The sequence below is a fragment of the Giraffa tippelskirchi genome, chromosome 13 (assembly GCF_054371585.1).
Source record: "Giraffa tippelskirchi isolate mGirTip1 chromosome 13, T2T-mGirTip1v1.2.pri, whole genome shotgun sequence".
NCBI lineage: Eukaryota > Metazoa > Chordata > Mammalia > Artiodactyla > Giraffidae > Giraffa > Giraffa tippelskirchi.
In genome coordinates this window covers 7,857,346-7,876,316 of record NC_137287.1, presented here as the reverse complement: position 1 = coordinate 7,876,316, position 18,971 = coordinate 7,857,346, and the positions used below count along the sequence as shown (strand labels likewise).

The 18,971-nt window shown below is 60.1% G+C and overlaps 2 protein-coding genes across 2 annotated transcripts in view; both read left to right on the top strand.

Annotated features, from left to right (window-relative positions):
* Nucleotides 1–7,988, top strand: part of SRRM3 (serine/arginine repetitive matrix 3) — a 54,049-nt gene extending 46,061 nt beyond the window's left edge. Inside the window, exons 12-15 of the mRNA XM_081557791.1 lie at nt 2,831–3,186; nt 4,000–4,215; nt 4,303–4,440; nt 6,021–7,988. Coding sequence (XP_081413917.1) covers nt 2,831–3,186; nt 4,000–4,215; nt 4,303–4,440; nt 6,021–6,246 — 936 coding nt within the window. The 3' untranslated portion in view covers nt 6,247–7,988. The remainder of the gene's footprint in view (nt 1–2,830; nt 3,187–3,999; nt 4,216–4,302; nt 4,441–6,020) is intronic.
* Nucleotides 7,989–15,378: 7,390 nt separating this feature from the next.
* Nucleotides 15,379–17,040, top strand: HSPB1 (heat shock protein family B (small) member 1). Its single transcript, XM_081557829.1, has 3 exons — nt 15,379–15,871; nt 16,569–16,632; nt 16,726–17,040. The coding sequence occupies exons 1-3, from the start codon at nt 15,520–15,522 to the stop codon at nt 16,913–16,915; spliced, it is 606 nt and encodes a 201-aa protein (XP_081413955.1). The 5' UTR covers nt 15,379–15,519; the 3' UTR covers nt 16,916–17,040.
* The last annotated feature ends 1,931 nt before the right edge of the window (nt 17,041–18,971 follow it).

Sequence of the window (18,971 nt, the reverse complement as noted above, 5' to 3'; positions counted from 1 at the left end):
AGAGAACCTCTTAACCCCTGTACAGGCCTACCAAGCAAAGATCCACTTATCCCCCATGATACCAACAGAGAAACTGAGGTTCTCAGAGTTGATCACTTCCTTAAGGTTTCATAGCAAACTCAAATCAGAGCTAATCCCAAGGTGTTCCACCTTGCCAGTTAGTATCATCTTGGGCTCTGGCAGCCATTTGCCTTGAAGGAGGTGAGAGAGAAGTGGGGAAGAGCTTGGACTTCAAGACATGCTAAGCGGAAGGCATCCAGATCCGCACCAGGGACTGGTCCAGGGGCCTGGACCTCAGTGGTTAGGATCCTGGAGACTTCTTTCTCATTTGCCTCCTCTGGAAGGAAAAGGATGCTGGATAAAAGAACCTAGTTCTGGGAGCTTGGGCACTGGGGTGGAGGGGGTCTGTGTTAAGAAGAGACGAGGGTCTCCTGGTGACATCTACTGAGAATGGACTGCCATTTCAGAGGGGCCATGGCCAAACACTCCAGTCTCCATCTCTCCCAGCAGAGGTGAGCTGGTAATCAGGGAGGTCAGGGTGCTCAAGGGGCACCCCAGTCCCCAGTGATATCCACTCTGCCTGCCTATGCCTGCCTCTGCTCTAAACGGAGTCTCTCCCAGGGCTTCATGGCCCATTTGGCTTTGAACAGCTGCTCTCCCCGCTATGGCTGCTGACTGCTGCAGCCACCAATCACGAGCTAGCTACGCCCTGCCCCGAGGGGGGCTGACTTCTTGGTCCATGGGTTCATGCTTGCACAGAGAGGTCTTGACACCCCCAACCCCCCACACCCCCTCCATCTGGAAGTACCCAGGGCCATACCAAGGAAGCCACACTCCTTCCGGTCCCTGGCAGCAAGGTGTCCTGAGACGTGGCAGCTGGTTTTGCTTTTTCCTCCAAAGAGGCTGCCAAAAGAGCTTGGCCCAGACCCTGCCCCTTTCCCAAGACTTTCCGGTTGGGCCCTGGCCCATGTAAGGGCCTGTCTTCCTTCCTCAGTAAACCGTATCAAGGCCCTATTAGATGCCAAGTTCTGTGATAAAAACTGAGGTTACAGGGGACTTCCCTGGTTAAGAGGTTAAGACCCTGCACTTCCATTGCAGACGGTGCGGGTTTGATCCCTGGTTGCAGAATTAAGATCCCACATGCTGCTCAGTGTGGTACAGCAAAAAAAAAAAAAAAACTGGGGTTACAAAGCTGACTTCTACACCAAATTGGCCCTGAAGGTGCTCAAAGTCAAGTTGGTGCTGGTGACTGAGGGATGGGGAGGAATGAGGGACAGACAGACTCACAGACAAGTACAATCAACTGTTACTGTCTGGAAGCCCAAGGACAGGAGGAAGGGTCAGTTCTGTGGAGGGAGGGGGATGGAAAGGGGAGTCAGGGAATCCTGGAACATTTGCTCTGGAAGGGACATCCAGAAGCAAAGTCTGGCCCTGTCATTTTGTGGATGGGAAACTGAGGCCCAGAATGGGCAAGTGACTTGGCCAGGGTCACTCAGTGAGGTCGGTAGTGGCAGGCTCTCAGAGCCCTGGTTCCCAGCCAGGGCCCTTCTGACGGTACCAAGTGCCCTTTCCAGTTTTCTGTAGCCCGATCCTTGTGTCCTGAGTCCACTTTCGGAAAAACATTCAACATCTCTATCCAGCGGTCACTCCAGAGGTGACCCCTGGGCATAGGCCCAAGGAGCCGGGCGCTGCCGATCCTTCCTCCAGAGGCGGCGTGGCCTCCTCTCGGCCTAGAATGGGGTGGTTGCGTTTTTCTCTCTCTCTCTCTATCTCTCTTGCATTTTTGTGAATCTAATGATGAACTTACGCTACCACACTTTTCCCTTCTCTTACACATCTTACCTACTAAAGGAGGAAGTGCCACTTTATTGGTAAGTGGACGTTAACCAAGAGGGACTTAAAAAATCAGAACTTAAAAAAAAAAGAAAAAGAAAGAAAAAGAAAATAGAGAAACAGAAAGACAGTCGGGTGCTACTGACAGCTCCACAGATCTCTGCAGGGTCGGAAAACAAAGAAAGAAAAAAAAAATGTTTACAGAAAAATGTCAGTTCCCCAGGAGTTCAGACATTGTTTTTGATTTTTGGTATCTAATGACATTTGTGGATTTTGTTTTTTTTAATTTCTGTTTTTCCTCCCTTTCTTCGGTTCAGTTTTGAGTTCAGTTGTCCCGCCTCGCCCCCACCCCTTCTGTGTGCCGTGTGCTCCCCCTCCACCACCCCCACCCACCCCCACGCGCTGGGCAGCCTGGCCTGGTGGGCTGGCCCTGGCCCGGCCTCCCCGGTGCCCGCCCTCTCTCTTCTCTCTGCCGGGATCCTCCATCCCGTCGAGGGGGGGGCAATGCCAGCCCCCCGTGCCCGTCCTGGATGCCCCTCCTTGTCAGCCCCACCCACCCGCCCCCACCGCTCCGTCCCTCTTGTGTTTTGCATGCCGAGAACCTTGCATGAGCTGCACTGTTGAGGCCAGAAGGTGGACACTCAGGAGAGGCAGAGGCAGGGCAGGCGCGGGGAACCGTGTGTGCGATGCTCCGGGACTGGCAGACCCCGGCCCGGGCCCGGTGAAAGCTCCCTCTCCTTCTCTCCCCCCACCCCACCCGCCCGCTCTCTCCCCCTTCGCCCTTTCTCGTTCCTCCTCTGGATCTGTCCCCTCTCTCCGTCTGTCTTCTCCTTTCTCTCTGCTGCGCTAACCTCTCCCCCGTCTCTTTCCTCTCTGCTCGGCTCTGTCTGCCCCCTCTGGATTCTCCGTCTCTGCCCCGTCTCTGCCCGCCCCTGTCGCCCCCGCCCCGTCCCCTCTCCACCCCGCTCCGTGCCCTCTCTGCCTCTCTCCCCGTCAGAAGCCCAGCTCGCCCTCGCCGAGGGCCCGCGACCAGGCGGAGGCCGGCGCAGCCACGCCGCCCGCGCGGGGGAAGGAGAGCCCGAGCCCGCGCTCGGCGCCGTCGTCGCGGGGCAGAGGAGGCCGCGCGGCGGGCGGGGCGGCCAGGCGGCGACGGCGGCGGCGGCGGAGGCGGCGATCGCGGTCCTCGGCGTCCGCGCCCCGTCGCAGGGGCCGCCGGCGCGCCCGGCCCGCGCCGCCCCGGGGCTCGTCGCGCTCGCTCAGCAGGGCCCGCTCCAGCAGCGACTCGGGCGGCGGCGTCCCCGGCCCCGGGCCCGAGCCCGGCTCCGAGCGAGGCCACGGCGGGCACGGGAAACGGTGAGCGGGCTCGGCCCCTGGGGCCCTCCCGGGGCTCCCCTCCCGCACTGAGCCTGAGCCCTGCTCCCCCAGCGCTCCTCTCCCCACTGGGCCCCTTCCCCTCACTTGTCCTCCTCCGACGGAGCACTGCCCTCCCCGACGGAACACTGCCCTCCCCGACGGAACACTGCCCTCCCCGACGGAACACTCTCCCCACGGAGCCCTCTCCTCTCCCCGCACTCAGCACTTCCTCCCCGCCAGCCCCCTCTCCCCACCGGGCCCTCGCCCACGTCATTCTCCACACACCGAGTTCCCCCCACCCCGCGGATCACTCTCCTCCGATGGAGCACTGCCCTCCCCGACAGAACACCCTCCCCCCACGGAACCGTCTCCCCTCCCTGGTGGTCCTCCCTTCCCAAGCACTGAGCGCCCCATCCCTCCCCCTCCCCCAAACAGAGCCCTCCCCCATGTCCCCACTAAGATCCAGACCCTCTTCCCACGTTAGCAAACCCTCCTTCTTTACTTGCCCCCCCGCCCCGCCAACCCCAAGATCACTCTCCCTCGACGGCACGGAAAGGCCTCTTCCTCACTGATTTCCTCTCCCCCCAGCAGAGCCCTCCTCCCTCCTCCTGGAACCCTCTCCCTGCGCCCCCCCCAACACCACCACCGTCCCATCGCCAACCCCATAGAACCCCTTCCCCTTCCAAGACCTTTCCCCTCGGGGGGCCCCCCTCACTCTCTCCCTTTCCTGTCACCCGGCCCTCCCCCCCTGCTCGGGGCCCACTCTCTGCCAGCTGAGCGTCCCCCCTCCTGTCGCCGTGCCCCCTCCTCCAGGGCCAAGGAGCGGGCCCCGCGCGCCCGGCCCGCCAGCACCTCGCCGTCCCCGGGCAGGCACGGCGGCCCCGAGGGGAGGAGCTCGTCGCGCAGCCCAGGCCCGCACCCGCGCTCCTGGAGCTCCAGCCGCTCGCCCTCCAAATCCCGCTCGCGCTCGGCGGAGAAGAGGGCCCGCAGCCCCAGCCGCTCGCCGTCGCCCAAGAAAACCCTGGGTCGGTAAGTGCGAGTCCAGGGGTGGCGGCGGAGGTGGGACCGGCCGGGGGCGGCCGGGCCGCGTCGCTCACCCCGAGCCGGGCCCCGCAGGGACAAGGACGGGGAGAGCCGCGCGAGGCACGCCGAGGCCGAGGCCGCCCGCGCCCGGCGCCGCTCCCGCAGCTATTCGCCCATCCGCAAGCGGCGCCGGGACTCGCCCAGCTTCATGGAGCCGCGGCGCATCACCAGGTAGGCAGGGGCCGGGCCGCGGGGGACGGCGGGGGTCCCCCACCCACTGAACCTGGTGCAGGGAGGGGAGGGCGCCGGAGGAGAGGGGGTGGGGGCTGGGGAAGGGAAATGGGGGGGGTGGGACCCAAAGACAGGGGCAGGCTCAGGGGAAGAGGGAGGGGAGGGGCCGGTACTCGGTCTGGGGACAGCAGCAGGCAAGGAGTTCGGCTCTGGAAGATTCCAGCCATCCCTGTTGGAGCCCCTCCCTCCTCCTTCCCGCCCCTTATTCACCTCCTGGCAATGATGTCTCTCTCCTTTTCTCCTTCATCTCAAGGTCCAGCCTGCTGAGTGGCCTGTGGCCCTCCTGGGGGCCGGGTGGACCCCCTCTCCACAGGCCGCAGGGGAGATACCCATGTGAGCTGACTGGCTCTGTTCAGCTGTCTGTCTGCCTCTCCTTTTCTCACTAACCCTTTCTGCTCACTTCCCACTCCACCCAGCCACCCCCTCTCCCCGGCGGGGGGAATTTGGAGGAGGGGGCAACAGCAGTCTGGTCTCTGGGGCAGCTGGGAGAGGAGCCAGTCCCTCCCACTGTGCCCACACAGTCTGTCAGGTTTGGGGGCTCTGGGCCTGGGTCTCCAGGTGAGAGGATGGTCTGCATTTGTGGAAATCACTCTGCAGCCCCAGGGCCCTGACATGGGGTAAAGGGCCACAGGCAAAATGCTGAGGCTGGCTCTGCTTGGGCCTCGCTGGGCAGCCTTAGGAGATAAGTGTGCCTCTCTGGGCTTCAGTTCTTCTGTCAGAGCTAGAGGCCAGCCTGCCAGGCTCGGGATATCCCCGCCACTAGATACCCACATAAGCAGGGTGCCCTAAGACAGCTAGACCTCCACGCCTTCCACCTGGCACCCACTTCTGCCCGCTCCCAGGCTGCCTCCTCCTCCCCTGCCAACTAACTTATACCTGTTTTCTTTCTCAGAATTAACTCCATGCAGTGGGGCACTGTCGCCTCCTTAACTCTATTTTCTTTCCTCTGGGTCACAGTCTCCTGGCTTCAGACTAACTCCGGGCCAGGGGGAGGTAGCGGAGTAAGGTGTGGGGGGTTGGTGGGCTTGGGCCAGGGCCTTGGGCCTGGGCAGCAGTGGCCAGGGGCCTCCTCCTGCTCCCTCTGAGTGACCTGAAAACCAAAATCCTCAATTCTTTGGGGAACAAAGAAGCAGGACTGAGCCGTATTCACAAACTCTCCCAGGCACAGAAGCTGCTGCTTAGCTTGGGTGATGTGAGTTGACTATATTTAAAAGTTTCGTTTATTCAACAAATATTTATCGAGCACCTGCTTCGATCAAGCAGAGACTTGGTCCCCTTTCCCTGCAGACAAGTGCGGAAAAACAAAGTGATCAACGTGAAACTGGCTAGGAACCACTGCCTGTCTAATCCTGTGGGGGCAGGGGTGGAGGCGGGGAGAATTACAAGGCCGAGGTCAGGGGAAACTGAGGCAGGGAAGCCCTGGCCACTGCTAGGGATGGGCTCAGGGCCTGAGTGAGGGCCCGGGACTGGCAGAGCTCAGGGCCCCGAATGGCCTGTAATCGGCTTTTCCCTCCCGGCAGTGCCCGGAAGCGTCCCATCCCCTACTACCGACCCAGCCCCTCGTCCTCCTCCAGCTGCCTGAGCAGCGACTACTCAAGCCGGAGCCCCAGCCACAGCCCCAGCCCCGGCCACAGCCACGGAAGCTACAGCAGCCGCAGTCGGACCCGCAGCCGCACTCGAAGTCCCTCCCAGACCCCCACTCCCAGCTACCACAGCCGGAGCAGCTCAGAGAGTGGGGGCTTCTGAGCCCAGCGAACCCAGCTTCATGCCCCCTGGCACAGGGCAAGGCGAGGCGAGGGCTCAGGGCCCCAGGAGCCGTGGGAGGCAGTGGAGCCTGCACCCCACTGCTACAAAGAGGTCCCAGGACCGGGGAAGACCTTGAGGGTGGTGGATGCCCTGAAGACAAAGAGGAGCTGGATTCTGCTGCTTCTAGAGGGTCCCCACCCCACCTCCTGCTCACCCACCCAGTCCAGGGAACAAAGAGCCGTTTCGAACACAGGGATCATCACCCTTTCCTGCTTGATGCCAGCTCACCAGGCTGAGGACCTCAGTCCAGGGGAGCCAGGGACACCCTCTTAAAAGTGCCAGACCTGGGAGCCTCCCCTGCCACTCCATAGGGCCCTCAGTTCCTCTCCACAACTGGGAGGACTCGGAGTGGGACAGCAAGCAAGAGCTAAGTTAGGCAGAAGGAGGAACGGTGTAACCCTTGGTGCACCACCATCCAGGCTGGGGAATCCCTTCCTTCTGAGCTGGCTGCAGGAGGACCCTGGCTGTGGGCTGGAGGCTGGCCCCACAGCCTCCGCAAACCCCTTCCCTGGCCCAAGAATGCCCAGACTGGGTGGGGCCCCTGAGCCTCAGCCTGTGGGCCCAGGGAGCTCACCCTTGGTGCCACTCCTCCAGGCCAGGCTCTCTCCTCCAGCCGTCGCCCCGTGCTTTTCTGGGCCAGGGCTTCGCCAGCCAGGCCGTCTGTGTGACCCGCAGTGGGCCCTACAGACCCCAGCTGCATCTGACCCTGAGATCAAACAGGGTCTGGGTCAGGAGGTGGAAGAGAGAAGGGGGTATGGAGGAGGAGCCTGCAGGGGGAAAGCAGTGCAGTGGGAGGACTGAGCAGGCTCCGGAGTCCCTGCATGTCCAGTGGCCGGGACCTGGGCCAGATGGCGCGGGCATAGAATAACGTGCACTCCAGGGCGTGCCCACATGAGCAGGGAGCCAGGGGGAGCACTTGTTCCTCCTCTCCCAGAGAGGGGTGCTACAGCCCTTCGAAGGAAGGGTAGACTCTAGACTGAGGGCGGTGGCCTGGGGCATGGACGGACGGACGGATGGGGAAGCAGTGAGCCCCCAGCCCTCTCCTGCTGCTCCCAGCCCCCTCCTCCCGGGGCCCTCAGGGATCTCACAAAGTCTTCCTTGGCCCAACAGGGCAGATGCCCTGGGCTCCAGTGGGGGGAGGGGTCTGGGGTCTGATCCGGGTTTCCTCCCCCCACCCCAATTTCCCCTTCCTTCTCCGCGGTGCGGATAGAAATTGGACTCTAAATAATAAACACTTGGTGCCTGGATGGCAGGTGGTGAGACCAGGCTTCTGTGGATTTGAGTACCTGGGGTGTGCAGGGAGGGAAAGGGAGTCCTGGGGTCCTTCCCTCTGAGAAATGAGATGGACCCAGGAGAAGAGTGGCCACCGAGGAACCAGGGTGCAGCACCTCCACCTCTTGCTTCCATGCATGAGTCTGCAGATCGGTGGGGAGAAAAATGGGGGCCCCCAAAAGGCCTTCTTCCTCCCAGACTGGAGGCCCTGTGGGCTTTGGTTTTGTTTTGTTTTTTTTTTAATATTTATTTTTATTTATTTTGCTGCTCCGGATCTTAGTTGTGGCATGTGGGATCTAAGTTCCCTGACCAGGGATGGAACCTGGGCCCCTAGCATTGGGAGCATGGAGTGTCAGCCACTTTACCACTGGGGAAGACCCACCCTGTGGGCTTTGAATACCCCATTTCCCCGGCCCTCCCACACCCAGCATCACTTCAGCAGTGGATGGGGAAGAGGGGTCCACATGCAGGACCTTCCTTACAGGTGGGGTGTTCAGAACAGCTGGACCACAGCTCAGAACAACAGTTGCTGTGAATCCTGGCTCCATGCGGGGCTGGGAGGAAGCTGAACGGGGGGATATTGTCCTGAAAGTGCTCAGCACAGGGCCTGCCTTCCAGCAAGTCACCCATGGGTGGCCACTTACGGGAAACACTGTGTGTCCAGCCCTGGCTGGGGGGAGGATGGGGATTGAAAAGGGAGAGCTTGGTGTGGCTTTTTGCTATTGTTTTTAATAACTAGTCACATTGTATTTCATTCTTTTACTTGTGTGTGTTAGTCACTCAGTCATGTCCGACTCTTTGCCACCCTATGGACTGTAGTCTGTCAGGCTTCTCTCTGTCCGTGGGATTCTCCAAGCGAGAATACTGGAGTGGGTTGCCATTCCCTTCTCCAGGGGATCTCCCCAACCCAGGGATCGAACCCAGGTCTCCCACATTGCAGGCGGATTCTTTTATGTAGATCTAAACAAATACACCGGAGAAGGCAATGGCACCCCACTCCAGTACTCTTGCCTGGAAAATCTCATGGACGGAGGAGCCTGGTAGGCTATAGTCCATGGGGTCGCTAAGAGTTGGACACGACTGAGCGACTTCACTTTAACTTTTCCCTTTCATGCACTGGAGAAGGAAATGGCAACCCACTCCAGTATTCTTGCCTGGAGAATCCCAGGGACGGCGGAGCCTGGTGGACTGCGGTCTATGGGGTCGCACAGAGTCGGACACGACTGAAGCGACTTAGCAGCAGCAGCAGCAGCAGCAAACAAATACACACACTCTGCTCATCTTCCTTCTCCTCTTAGAGTGACAGATTCTAACCTTGCTTTGAATCAGCTGCTCTTTGGGAATCTGAAAGGAGGTCGTCACTCCCCCATCTGCAGGCAGCTTGGTATCTCACAGACACTGTGCAATCCTTTAGGGCCCCACAGGTCAAGCACCCCAGCCCACCTCTCCTGAGAGGGCAGTGGATGTGACCACGGCTCTGGTCTGCGTGAGGCCCGACACAGATGTCCTGGGTCTGGCCTGGGCTGCAGAACCGGGGCGGGATGCCGCGCTCTGAAGCCTACGGCTGTGTTCACACATGGCCCCTCTCTGGTTTCTTTTCCCTCAGGCTGGAAGGAGCACCTGAGGAGGCCTTGGGCCACTGGCTCCATTTCTGATCTGAGGAAGCTGTTCAAAGAAGCACTGGTGATCTCCTTAACCCTTGACACCGGTTCAGCAAGAACTGGGCTTCGGGCAAGGGTTGGGTCTACAGGGAAAGCAGACTTGGTCCTACTCTAGAAATGCCACTTTTTTGGAGGGAAGCTGGGTGGGGCATGAAACAACCCCAAGGTGGGCATGAAAGTTCAGCCTGTCTCACACCCAGCCCAAAGCTGTCCCTGCCCCTCTGCCTTCCCCCCTTCCATTTCCTCCCTGCCCAGCCTTCCTCATCCACGCCCCACAGCCAGGCTGTGACCAGGCAGTACCACTCCCTTTTCTACCCTGCCCCTGGCTCTCCTGGCCTCTCCCCACGACCCCTCCTCCCATGCCCACCTCCTCACTAGCTGGTCTGCCCCTCCCACCATATCTAAAATGCCAATCTGACCCTTCCCTCACTCCTCCCAACAGGCTTATTGAACACCTACTATGTGCTCTGAGGACCCAGTACTGGAATTAACGAAGCAGAATTCCCCGCCCCGAGGATCCCAGGACCATCCATGTCCACCGGGCATAGGGCTTGGAAGGCCTTCCAAATGGCCCCGCCTGAAACTGCCATCCTCTCCTCCTGCCACCCTCCAACCTCTGTTCCCATCCCTTTCCTTGACTCCAGCAGACCCTCCTCCCTGGAGGGTCCCTCGGCCCCCCCCAACATGCCCTGTCCTCTGGTTCCCAGGGGCTCCTGATTTAGGCCCAGCTCAGCTGCCTCCTCCTCCAAGGGGACTTCCTGATTTCCAGCTGCAGTGGCCACTCCCCCTGGTTTCCTCCAGCCCTGGGTCTGTTCCTGCCTTTAGGGCATCAAGCAGTTTGGGTTTTTTTTTTTTTGGCAGCACTGGGTCTTTGCTGTGGTACTGTTGTTGTTTAATCGCTCAGTTATGTCTGATTCTTTGCAATCCCATGGACTGTAGCCCATGAGGCTCCTCTGTCCATGGAATTTTCCAGGCAAGAATACTGGAGTGGGTTGCCATTTCCTTCTCCAATAGGACTTCTTCGGGGGCCTCTATTCTGCTGACCACAGAGGGGAAGTGACAGCCCAGGGGGAACACGGGGTCTGGCCAGATGGGGTTGCACCCTCATGCAGCTGCACCAGCCACTAGCTGGGAGACCATGTGCCCTCTCAGCCTTGTGAGGTCAGTCCTCTGCTGGTGGTCCCTGAACTCCAGCCCCCAGACTCGAGGCCAGCTCCCAGCTTGCATCTTGACTAGAGCCCCCATCTTTGCCCTGCACTTTTTCCTCATCTGTAAAATGGGATGAGCGACTGGGACCTTTGGATGGAGGGTGATCTGATCCAGAAACACCTGTGGATCTGACGGGTTGCTGAAACTCAGTGCCACCTCCTCATCACTCAAGGGATGTCCCGCTTTGTGCTGGGGGTGTTGCCCATTGACCTTGGACCGTGCAACATGACCAGCTCATTTCTGCTCTCTCCCCACCTGTGGTCCACCAGCTCCAGTGCTAAGGCTTTCTCATTACACCTTGGGGGCTTCTCGTGTTGCGGAGCCCGGAGACCGTCTTGTGTTGAGTAGTTGCAGCTTGCAGCCTTAGTTGCCCCAAGGAACATGGGATCTTAATTCCAGACCAGGAATTGAACCTAAGTCCCCCCGCATTGGGAGGTGGATTCTTTAGCACTGAGCCACCAAGGAAGTCCCAGGGCATCATCAAACTGTTCATGCAGTTATTTGTTAGCATGTCTCGCTCACCCTAAATCTGTGAACTTCTGGAGCCCAGGCCATGCCTTCTTATCTCTGCATCCCCCAAAGAGGCACCCTTGCGATGTTTGTTGAATGAGTAAAGGGGTGAACGAGGGAACTGAGAAATGAGGGGTTCCGGCCACTGTAGGGGAGGGTGGAGACAAAGGGCGAGGTGGCAGCAGGAAGACCCTAGAGGGCGACAGAGAGAAAGGAAAAAACTGCGGGTTGGTCGCCGGCCAGAAGGGATACAAAACTGGCCAGGACTGAGAGGAGAGATCCCTGGGGGAGGGTCGGTGTCATTCTGAAAGCCCGAAGCTCTGAAGCTCTCATCCTCAGCACTTCGCTGGGTACTTGGCACCTGTTCCCCTGAAAAGGACAGGGAGGTTACCAGCCGCCTCCTATCCCCACCACCATCCCTCCCACAGACAGAGGGTTCAGCCTGCACTCTTCTGCTCTGACCTTGGGAAAAGGGAAAAACACTGGAAGGCAGGCAGGAAAACAGGAAACTTGAATTCCATATCGGGTAGCAAGGACGGGAGATGGGGGCAGGGGTGGGGGAACCTTCTGCAGATGTGGCGTTTAGGGTGTAGTAGTCCTCTCCCCTGCATTCGGGGCCTCAGGGACCCCTCCGTCCATTCCCTCCCAACACACACAGCAGCCAGGAGGCTGGACGAGGCTTTCCTGAGTCCTGGCAAATTCGCCCCCTTTTCTTAATCCGTCTCCTACAGCCCCAGACCCAGGGTAGCAGGTCACAAGTGTACATGCCCAATTTGGGGGTTCCAGCTGACTACCCCCACTCCCCTGCCTCTCTGAAACGCTCTTGGAAGCCCCCGGCCTCCTCCCCGGCCTCTCTAGTTGAGGGCATATTCAGCAAACCAGCCTCATCACCAGGCACCTCCCCTTCCCTTGCCAAGCTCCCCTCCACCTGGGAAAGGATTCTCAGGACGCCCAGCCCTTGAGGGTGCTCCAGCCACCGGGTCTCCCATCTCCAATGGCCACGCCCACCGGGGATTCCACATCTCAGCATCCTCTGGCCGCCCCCTCCTCTCACTATACGCACATCCCTGGGGGGAGGGGGCCGCAGGACAGGGTTGGGGAGGGAGGGAGAGAGTGGAGGAGAATCTGTTGATTCACCAGCGCTGGAAGGAGTCTTCGAGAACATCCAGTCCGATGGTCTCATTGTACAGATGAAGCAAATGAGTCATAGAAACTGGCTACCGGCCAAGGTCACAGTCAGAGACATAGACGTCCCCAGACTCCCAAGCCTGACGGATTCTTGTTGCTGGATGGCAGGGAGAGAAGGGAAAGAGGATGAAGCCCCAGCCCTTCCACTTGGCCCCTCCTTGGCGCCCCCCCCACTTCAGTGATGATGGAGATGAGGTGACCCCCCGGGCCAGCCAGAAGCCAAAGGCTTAGTTAGGAGCTGGGTTTGTGGAAATAAACTCCTGCAGGAGAAGTATCTAGATGCTTCCAGAGAGACCCAGTGCCCCCCACCCCCATGCTCTCTAATTACGGCTGCCCACATTTTTAGTTCCCAGCAGGCCCAGCGACTGGCAATTCATCAGCTGTCAGGCCTCTCCTGGGAGCTCCGGTAGCTGCCTGAACACTCTCGAGCTTTCTCTGAGGCTGGGCCAAGGGAAGGAGGGGCTGCAACAGCCGCAGTTGGCAAAGCCCTGCCAAGGGAGTGGCTAATGTGGCCGAGGCCTCGGGCACAGGGCCAGGAGGCTGGGAGGCTGGTCTCCGGGCTGCTGTAGGGTACCCCAGATTTTGAGGCTAGGGATGAAAGGAGGGGCCCTCTGGTTAAGGAGTCCCTGCAGTGCCCACCTGCCCCTCGACCCCTTGGCATCTGGGAAATCCCTGGGGGTGGAGTTATCCCCTTAATCTCCGAAAAGCTACCCCAGGCAGCTCAGTCCCCTGGAAGAAGGGTTGCTCTGCTTGGTCAGGGCTGGAAGTGAACCCAGAGAGCCCGGCCCCACCCTCCCTGTCCCACAGGTAACCGTGGCTGCACCCCTCATCTCGCCGCAGTCCACAGCCCTCCCTGGATGGACTTCCCAGGCCGGAGAGGCAGGAGGCCCCAGGTTCCAGTCCCTCCACCCATCACCAGCCTTGTGACCTTAGACCAGTTGTGACTCAGTTTTCTCATCTTCAAAATGAGACTCTGATAAGATTCTTGAATGTGCTGGTAAGTGCATCCACCCAGGTATTTCTCATTAATCTAAGTCTCAATATCCAAGATTAAAGGCCCTCTTTCCTCTTTTGTTATTATAACAATGAAGACTTCTGAGCACCAGGTTATCACGTTATAGATTCAGCACAGCCCTGAAAGATGGGTGTGTTGTTATCTGCGGCTTGCAGATGGGGACGTGCCGGCTCAGCGAGGTCAGCAGGCCAGTGAACAGCAGCAGATTCACACCCCACCCAGTCTGACCCCAAAACCCAGTTTCTCCCCCACTCACCCCCTCTTACTACCACCTAGAGACACCCAAGTCCCCTCCCTTGTGATTGGCAGCTCTGATCAGAGTCCCTCAAGCAGTGACCCACTTAAGATGGACGTGGGGAATTCCCTGGTGGTCCCATGGTTAGGACTCCATGCTTTCACTGCCAAGGGCCCAGGTTCCATCCCCTGGTTGGGGAGCTATGATCCTACAAGTCCCGTGGTGTGGAAAAAAAAAAATGAATTCTCAGTTCTGTCTTCTGCCACCCCCGCCCCCCACCGCCATGGGCCGAGTGCTGGGGGAGGCGCTCTGGGTTGCACCACTTCCCCTGGCTGGGGCAACAGGGGTGGAACCTCCCCACCCTGGTTTCAGGCAAATCGAAGGAAGCTCTGAAAGGAGCCTCTGTCTGCAAGGTACTGGCGGCCAGGCAGGCAGAGCGGCTGGGCCGAACTTGAAAGCAACTGTGATTATAGGAGACAGCTCCCTCGAGGGTGGGGCACCTGGGCTCCAGTCTGGGCCGAGGTGGGCAGGCAGGGAGTGGATGAGGGCCCTCCCTGGCTCCCTCCTGACCTCACCCTGACTTTAAGAGTTGGGGTTGGGTGGGGCTGGGAGTGCCAGGGAGCCAAGGCCTGGGGCTTCCTGAAGCTGAGACCCTTGGCGGGGGGCGGGGGTGGGGGGCAGCAAGCAGAATGGATCTCGGGAGGAGAGAAAACAAGAGGAGTCCAAGGTGGGAGTCCGACCAAGGGAAGAGCCCTGAGCACTAGAGACAAGAGCCTCACTCCGCTAGTGTCTTACAGGAGACCGTGGGCCAGTCACCTCATCTCCAAACCTGTTTCCTCATTGAAAAAGGAGTGATACAGGACGTATGTCAGGAGAAGGAAGGCAGGAGAGAGAGAGAGATTGTTAGGATTATGGCAGCAAGCTAGAGGCAGCATCCTTTCCCAGAGCGGGTAGTGGGGGCGTGGATCTCACAGGCGGTCAGATAGGAGGAGGGGCGGGCCTCAGGCTCCAAGCCAGTTTGAAGGAACTGCCCCCTCTCCCTGTCTGTGGGAATATTCAACAGAACAGGCTCTGAGATAATAATCTGCAAACAGGGAAAGGAGCATTGGCCCAAATCACACAAACAGCAAAGCCCAGACTAGTTTCAAGGTTGCTGCATCTCAAGTTCCCCAGTCGAGGGCTCCTCCAGAAAACTAGATATAATGGGGAGACTTGACCATAACCTTCCTCCTGACCCCTTCTCAGCACTGGCCCTCTTGATCTGAGTCTACTCCACTGGGGGTCAGGGGGCAAACGGTCAAACCTGCACATGCCATTGCCTCTGCAACAGCGACACATATATGCGCTCCTTCTTGTCCCCCCCTTCAACTTCAGGGGGCTAATAATAACAATATATTCATTATCATGTACCCTGGGCTAAAATGTTTACTTGCATTAAGTGGCTGAATCTTTAAACCAACCCAGTGATGAAAGCATTATCATCACCACCATCATCATCCCCATTTTCCCGATGGGGAAACTGAGGCAAAAGACTCTCAACTTGCACTAGTTCATCCAGTGAGTGGCAGAACCTGTATGTGAACTCAGGCGGTCTGCCTCCCGAGACCGCCCTAACCACGCTGCTTAAGACATTATTTCACAGACACGCTGCCGTCCAAACCCTGCCTCGCTCCACCAGTTCCTAGTTGTGCGGCCTGGGACCAACAGCCCAATCTCTCTCTCTCTCTCTCTCTCTCTCTCTCTCTCTCTCTCTCTCTCTCTCTCTCGGCTTTGTCCTCCCCGACTGTCCACAGATCGCGGCCAGCACTTTAGCACCCAGGCCTCCGAGCGTCCGGCAGTGGGCAGTGCACCGACATCGGGACTCTAGTCATTTGTTTTCTCGAACAAGAGAAGGTTCCAGATGTGGGCAGGGCCTTCCTCGCCCCGCCCCGCGCCCCGGTATGCAGTGGGGGGAATGCAGGGGGAGGGGCTGCCCCCTGGCCAGTCATTGCCATTAATAGAGACCTGAAACACCGCCTGCTAAAAATACCCGGCTGGAGGCCCATAAAAGCGCTGCGGGGTCCGGCGCCCGCCACTTCTCCCACTTCTCCGAGCCTCCTCCGGACGCACTCAGACCAGCCAGCATGGCCGAACGCCGAGTGCCCTTCTCGCTCCTGCGGGGCCCCAGCTGGGACCCTTTCCGCGACTGGTATCCGGCCCACAGCCGCCTCTTCGACCAGGCCTTCGGGTTGCCCCGGCTGCCCGAGGAGTGGTCGCAGTGGCTGAGCCACAGCGGATGGCCGGGCTACGTGCGCGCGCTGCCCGCCGCCGCGATCGAGGGTCCCGCCTACAACCGCGCGCTCAGTCGGCAGCTCAGCAGCGGGGTCTCCGAGATCCAGCAGACCGCCGACCGCTGGCGCGTGTCCCTGGACGTCAACCACTTCGCCCCCGAGGAGCTGACGGTCAAGACAAAGGACGGCGTGGTGGAGATCACTGGTGAGCACCATCCCCCCCGCCCCGGGGACTTGGGGACGCCAGCCCCTCGCCTCTCGCGGGTCCCGGGGAAGAGCCCTGGGTTGAAATGTGGACGGGGGGCGGGGGCCGCGGAAAGTGCAAACTTAGCCGAGGACTGGCGGTGGGGGGCGGTGGGGGAGCTCCCGGAGCTGGGCCCGGCCTCCTCGCCCTACCCTAGGTCTGTGTCCGCTTCTCTGGGGTTGAGGGTCGCTGGGAGTTCCTAAGGGATCTTTTAGCCCTAAAAAGTCTCCACTAAGGAAAGCAACGCCCCTGTCCAGCGGAGACCCCTCTTCAACCCCAGGCCCGCCCCCAAGGGACCAGGTTGCCCCCCTCCCCCGCTCCCCACCCACCCGGGCCTGCAGTCCGCATGAAGAGGGCGTCGCCCTCCCCGCCCTGCCCCCCACCTCACGGTCCCTGCTCCCAGCCCGGGTCCGCGGAGGGGGCGTGTGCGCCTGCCCCGAGCTGCGCTTCCACACCACCCCCCACTCGCCAAGCCCCTGAACCCGAACTTTCCAAAAGCTTCTGAGTTCCCGGGACGGCCTCGGGCACCCAGATCCCTCCGTCAGTCTTGCCAGCCCGGAGTCCTGGCCTCCAGGTGGGGCGCGTTTGGCTGCTGGCCAGCCGGCGAGGCCGCCCCTCCCCGCCTCCTCTGACCTACTTCCCCTCCCCCTCCTCCCAGGCAAGCACGAGGAACGGCAGGACGAGCACGGCTACATTTCCCGTTGCTTCACTCGCAAATACACGTGAGTCCTGGCTCCGGATCTGGGGGGCGCGGGGGGGGGGCGGGGAGAGGGGCGCCCTGGTGTGTAACTCTTGTCCACTCTCTGCCCGTCCAGGCTGCCTCCCGGTGTGGACCCCACCCTGGTCTCCTCCTCTCTGTCCCCTGAGGGCACACTCACCGTGGAGGCCCCGTTGCCCAAGGCAGCCACCCAGTCGGCGGAGATCACCATTCCCGTCACCTTTCAGGCGCGTGCCCAGCTTGGCGGCCCCGAAGCCGAGAAGTCGGAACAGCCGGCAAACAAGTAAAGGCCCTTAGCCCAGCGGCCCACCCCACAAGTAGCCATCACTGACCATCCTCACCCGCCAAACCTCTGTGTTCTTTTGATACGTTTACCTTCTGTGTTTCTCAAATAAAGTTCGAAGCCACTGCCCGCCACTGCCTCAGACCCTGGTGTGTTTGTGAAGGAAGAGGGGTTGGTGCTGGTTTGACGTTTGCTGAGAGCCTGCTGGGCACCAGACCCCAGGCTGGGTCCTGTGGGTGCAGTGTGGTCCGTCACCGGGCACAGCCCTGCCCTCCTGTGCCCCTTGTTCATTAAGAGAGAAGCCGTGATTGTTCACCCCAGTTAAAACGCCCAGGGCCCGCGGGGGAGCAGGGGAAACTATGACAGGCACTTGACCCAGGCTTAGGCACTCGGGTGAGGGGGCAGTTGAGGGGCGCAGGGCAGGGCTGGGGGAGGGGGCTTCCTGGGAGTCAAAGAGTTCCAGACTTCATCATAGAGGGGCTGGACCAGGTCGCTGGGAGGGGAGGTGTGGCCACCCCAGGCGGCTTTCTGAGGGGCTATTCCCCCAGCCCAGCTGGTGCACGCAGCATGGGACCTGGGTCCTCAGGTCCCAGAGTGCCCCGCAGAAAGCGATGAGCAGGTGTGGCTTAGGTTTTGGTAGAAGAGAGAGGCAAAGACCCGATGGGGAAGCAGTGGCTGCAGGAGAGCCTGCCTTGCCTGTCCCCGCTAGGAACAGCCACACCTGCCTCTGCCCTCTCCTTTGTCTGTGCCCTCCCCAGCACCCTCTCCTACTCACCCACCCTCTCCCTGCTGAAGGAGGGTCTGGGAAGACCTCGGGAGGGAGGAAGAAGATGGAGGCTTTGGAGCCCAGTCTGAACTGCCGAAGGTCTTAAGAGACCTTACAGTCTTCTCCACCAACAAGGCCCTAGACCCTGGGGCTGTGGCCAAGACAGACCCTGTTCTGATTGCTCAGCCGGGCTTTGCCAGGGTCCCTGAGAGGAGCAGTACCCGCAGAGCAGGGCCTTGGGCACCCACCCACAACCATCTCCCCCAACGCTGCCCAGCTTCCCAGTCTACTCCCTGGTGCAGGCTACATGTTTGGACACCATGATCTGGAGCAGGCGTAGAGCCAAGGCAGGTCCTGGCCCTCCAGGGCCCCACTGAACCTGGAGGGAGGCCCACAGAGAAATGAACACCTGGAATAAGGGTGGTGCTGGCCCAGCTGGCAGCGCGGGTCTGGACCTGTCGGCCAGGGCGCTGCCCAGTCTACCCACCCTCTCACCTCTCGTTCCCTGAGCTCTGATCTCAAATCTGCCACCCGCCTCCCTGACATGCACACCACCACGTCTCAGGTGTCTCCTGGACGCCTCCACATTGCCGGGCCACAACCCAGAGTCAGCCTGTCTGAGTCTCACCCTCACTCTGCTGGCTGGCACCCTTGCGGCTGGCAACAGGATGGCCCTGACTTCCACGGGTGTGTCTGGGTCCTCCTGTCTGGTCAGAAAGAGTGATTGCGAGGCTGCCAGCTCCTCCACCGGTGCCCTTGATGTGTGGCAGAGCTGGTGCCAAGCCTTTGACAAGGTAGTCCTCATGCCAGCTCTGAGAAGAAGTGCCATTACTCCTGCTTGGCAACTGGGCAGCAAAGCCTCAAAGAAGTGAAGAGACCTGGGACTTCCCTGGTGGTCCAGTGGCTTAAACTCCAAGCTCCCAATGAAGGGCGCCAGGGTTCAATCCCTGGTCAGGGAACTAGATCCCATGTGCCACAACTAAGACCCAGTGCAGCCAAATAATAAACAAATAAAATTATTAAAAAAAGAAAAGAAGTGAAGAGACCTGCCTGGGTGCACCTGGTAATCCTAGAGGGCCATCTGAGTGACCACAGGCACCGGAGAGCAGACAAGCTCAAGACACAGGCCGGGGCAGGGGTGGGGGTGGGGAGCGGGCCTCCACAGCTTGAAGTGCTGCCCAGGGAGGCTCTGTGGGGCCTCAGGAGGAGACGGACAGGGCTGGAGAGGAGCCTGAAGGCCAGGGCCACTCAAGGAAGCCAGGCTGCAAAATGGAGAGAGCTGTCGGGTCTCAGG

Bases quoted from the DNA above. Each gene is read 5' to 3' on its own strand.
- HSPB1 (XM_081557829.1), top strand. From the start codon at position 15,520: ATGGCCGAACGCCGAGTGCCCTTCTCGCTCCTGCGGGGCCCCAGCTGG. The intron at 15,872-16,568 runs GTGAGCACCATC...CCCTCCTCCCAG, and splicing joins CGGCGTGGTGGAGATCACTG to GCAAGCACGAGGAACGGCAG. The intron at 16,633-16,725 runs GTGAGTCCTGGC...CTGCCCGTCCAG, and splicing joins TGCTTCACTCGCAAATACAC to GCTGCCTCCCGGTGTGGACC.